Source organism: Eimeria mitis, genomic scaffold, assembly GCF_000499745.2.
Source record: "Eimeria mitis Houghton genomic scaffold, Emh_scaff6730, whole genome shotgun sequence".
NCBI classification, from domain to species: Eukaryota; Apicomplexa; class Conoidasida; order Eucoccidiorida; family Eimeriidae; genus Eimeria; species Eimeria mitis.
In genome coordinates this window covers 1-2,691 of record NW_024015822.1, presented here as the reverse complement: position 1 = coordinate 2,691, position 2,691 = coordinate 1, and the positions used below count along the sequence as shown (strand labels likewise).

Below are 2,691 nucleotides of genomic sequence, written 5' to 3'. Positions count from 1 at the left end.
TTACAGGGACCGCAGATGCAACTTCACTTCATACGGTGTTTCATTCCAAATTGCCAGATGAGGCCCGACAAGTTTGAGCGCAAGACCGTATTGCAGCAGGTAGGGAGCCTGTCGAAGTAGAGCGTCTAGCGGCAAAGGCGCGTACTGCCAACTGGAGTGCAGCGAACCTATACTTTTAGACTAGAGTAAGACGAATATGTTCGCGTGTAGGAGCATTCTGCAAGGCGGATCGTGGTAACCATGTTAAAGCATGGGCTGCTAGTGGCTACAGAGCAGGAATAGCAGTGGCATATCAAAAGGTTGTGTACAAAGTGCCACAGAAGGGGAAGCATGAATAGAGCAGCTCATGGAGGAGTCATTTCGTTGCGCCAGAACTCCCGTTGTCGATCTGTTTAGTGAGCGCTGATGATTATGGTCTTGGTGCTGCTCTCTGTTTCCTAATTCAGTTGCAGCATTCGGGCTCACTGGCTCTCGTGGATATTCTACAGTCGGGCTTCCCTCATAGAATGCCCCTGCGCTCACTCGCATCCAGACTGCGCAGTGCATTAACCCCGCTTGTGGCGGAGCGGCTGAAGGAGCAGGAGGAAAAGGTGCAGAAACTCTTAGCATATGCGGAACGGCAAGACGTAGTTTCAAAGGAGCGTCGGTTACTGGAAACACTAAGGCACTGCAACCCCGTTGCTGCCAGGGACCGAACCTTAGGTAACACGACACAAAATATGCTGTGCCATACAATTGATACAGAAATAGTGCGACTGGCTATCGACCTCTAGACTTTCCGCCCTGTCGCTCAATCATTACACACTTCGATGCTCTCTTGCTTGCTGCTGCAGTGTCTGCGACCCTCGGATTGCTACCTCAAAGCCGGCCGGGCTCGTTTATTTGCGGCGTCTCTCTGGTCTGCTTCAAGGCGTCTGTATATGGAGAGGCTGCAGCGTTGCTTGCTGACCCGGGCCAGTTTTTCAAAACTCCCGAAGACATATGCCGCCTCATCACAGCTATTCAGCGTCTGCGGTGGCGTCTTGCGGTTCGCATCATCATGCATGTACACCCGACTCTACTATGGCTTCAGCGGAGAGCCTATTTGATGAGGAAAATCANTCATCATGCATGTACACCCGACTCTACTATGGCTTCAGCGGAGAGCCTATTTGATGAGGAAAATCAAGGAAGCAGCAGTCACTGCAGCAGTCAGGACACTTCTACTGAGAAAGCATATTCTGACGCCCCTAAGGGAAAGGGTCCGGCATCGGATTTCAATTCGCCATGGTATAAAAGCATTGGAGCGTATAATGCTGCGGCGGGGCCTACAAACTTGGCGCAGGTGCCGTCAGGCGCTGTTGGTAGCAGAAACAGCAAAGGCTCTTTTGTCCCAGCAACGAGCAAGCGGGAAGAACATGCCTTCGAAAACACCTAGTCCTGGAGCCGCTGATATTTCCAGAAGCCGGGCCGATGTGCCACGGGCGACGGAGGGAGAAGAATATCAATCACACCAAGGCATCCCGATCTGGAATGCTCGGTTATTTCCATTAAAGGAAGTAGAGCAAGAGGGACTAGGGAAAGAACACCGGGTTGCCCTATTCCCCGGACGAGATCTGTACTCGATTCACTACAATGACGCCTCGTCGCAAGATTCAGACCAGCCTGATACACGACAGGACAACAGGGATCAGCCTTTACAGATTCAGAGGGTTTCATTTTCACCATCTGTGCAGAAGGAAGTTACGCACCCTAACGATCCCTCTACGGGGCCGGTTTCAAGTGGGGAAGGCAAAGTAGCTCCGACACATGAGAACAACGCCGGAACACCTCTTGTAACAATTGCCAAGCACCCATCCTACAGTAACTTATACGTGGCGTGCACCTCAGCTGCTGAACTGCTGCTGCTCTCCACTTCGTCCACTGCTGACTCTGAGCTTAAGGAGAGACAGGCGACGGAAGAGAACTTGAAGTTTCCGGCAAAAGGTGGTTCCAAGGTTTCTGGCGAGCCATCGACTTGTCTACCTTGTCTTGCTTTCCCTTCCAGAAACCCCAGCTCGCTAGCGTCTCACGAGTCACTTGACTGTGGCGGCATCAGCGGCTCAACGGAGTCAGTCAGCGTATGCGACATGAAGGGAAAACATCGATCCCCGACATGCTTGCCCCCCAGATCCCGCTCAAAAGAACTCAAATTTCCCACAAGATTTTTGCCGTCGATGCCCATTCCACCTGGGAAATGGCTACCACGGGATCTTCTTCACCAGGTGGTCAAGGCACCCCCACAACAGGGTGATGCAGGTCAAGCACGACCGCCCACTGTGAGGCCCCTAAGTATTTCCTTTGCACACCCACTCACAGCTGACTATGCTGTTGTCGTGTGCCTCGTCCAAGGCGGCTGCAAGAGTAGCAACAGCAACACCAATGCCATGGGGAGACTCATTGCTGTCCTAGTGGATATATTGAGAAGGGCGCCAGCTGGCTGGATTCCTCTATTCTGCGCATCTCATGACATTTCCATCTGCGCCCGCCGCAACTCTGCCTTCCTTCAGCAACTTTCTGAGGCAGCCCTGTCTTCACCTCCCAGCAGTCATACTGAACATAGCGCTGCTGACGAAAACCAGTCCCCACGATGCCAGCGGCCTACAACTCGCAGCCGCAGCACCATGCTCTCCACAGTTCGCCTGCACCCTCTTTGGGGCAACCTATGGGCTG

At 52.9% G+C, this 2,691-nt stretch overlaps 1 protein-coding gene across 1 annotated transcript; it reads left to right on the top strand.

The window, feature by feature from the left end:
- Nucleotides 1-506: 506 nt before the first annotated feature.
- On the top strand, nucleotides 507-1,417 carry EMH_0088830 (uncharacterized protein; the record flags this gene model as incomplete). The annotated part of the gene is given in 3 exon segments (XM_038022953.1): nucleotides 507-702; nucleotides 834-1,100; nucleotides 1,104-1,417. Coding segments are annotated over 3 exon segments (777 nt in total).
- Between the last annotated feature and the right edge of the window lie 1,274 nt (nucleotides 1,418-2,691).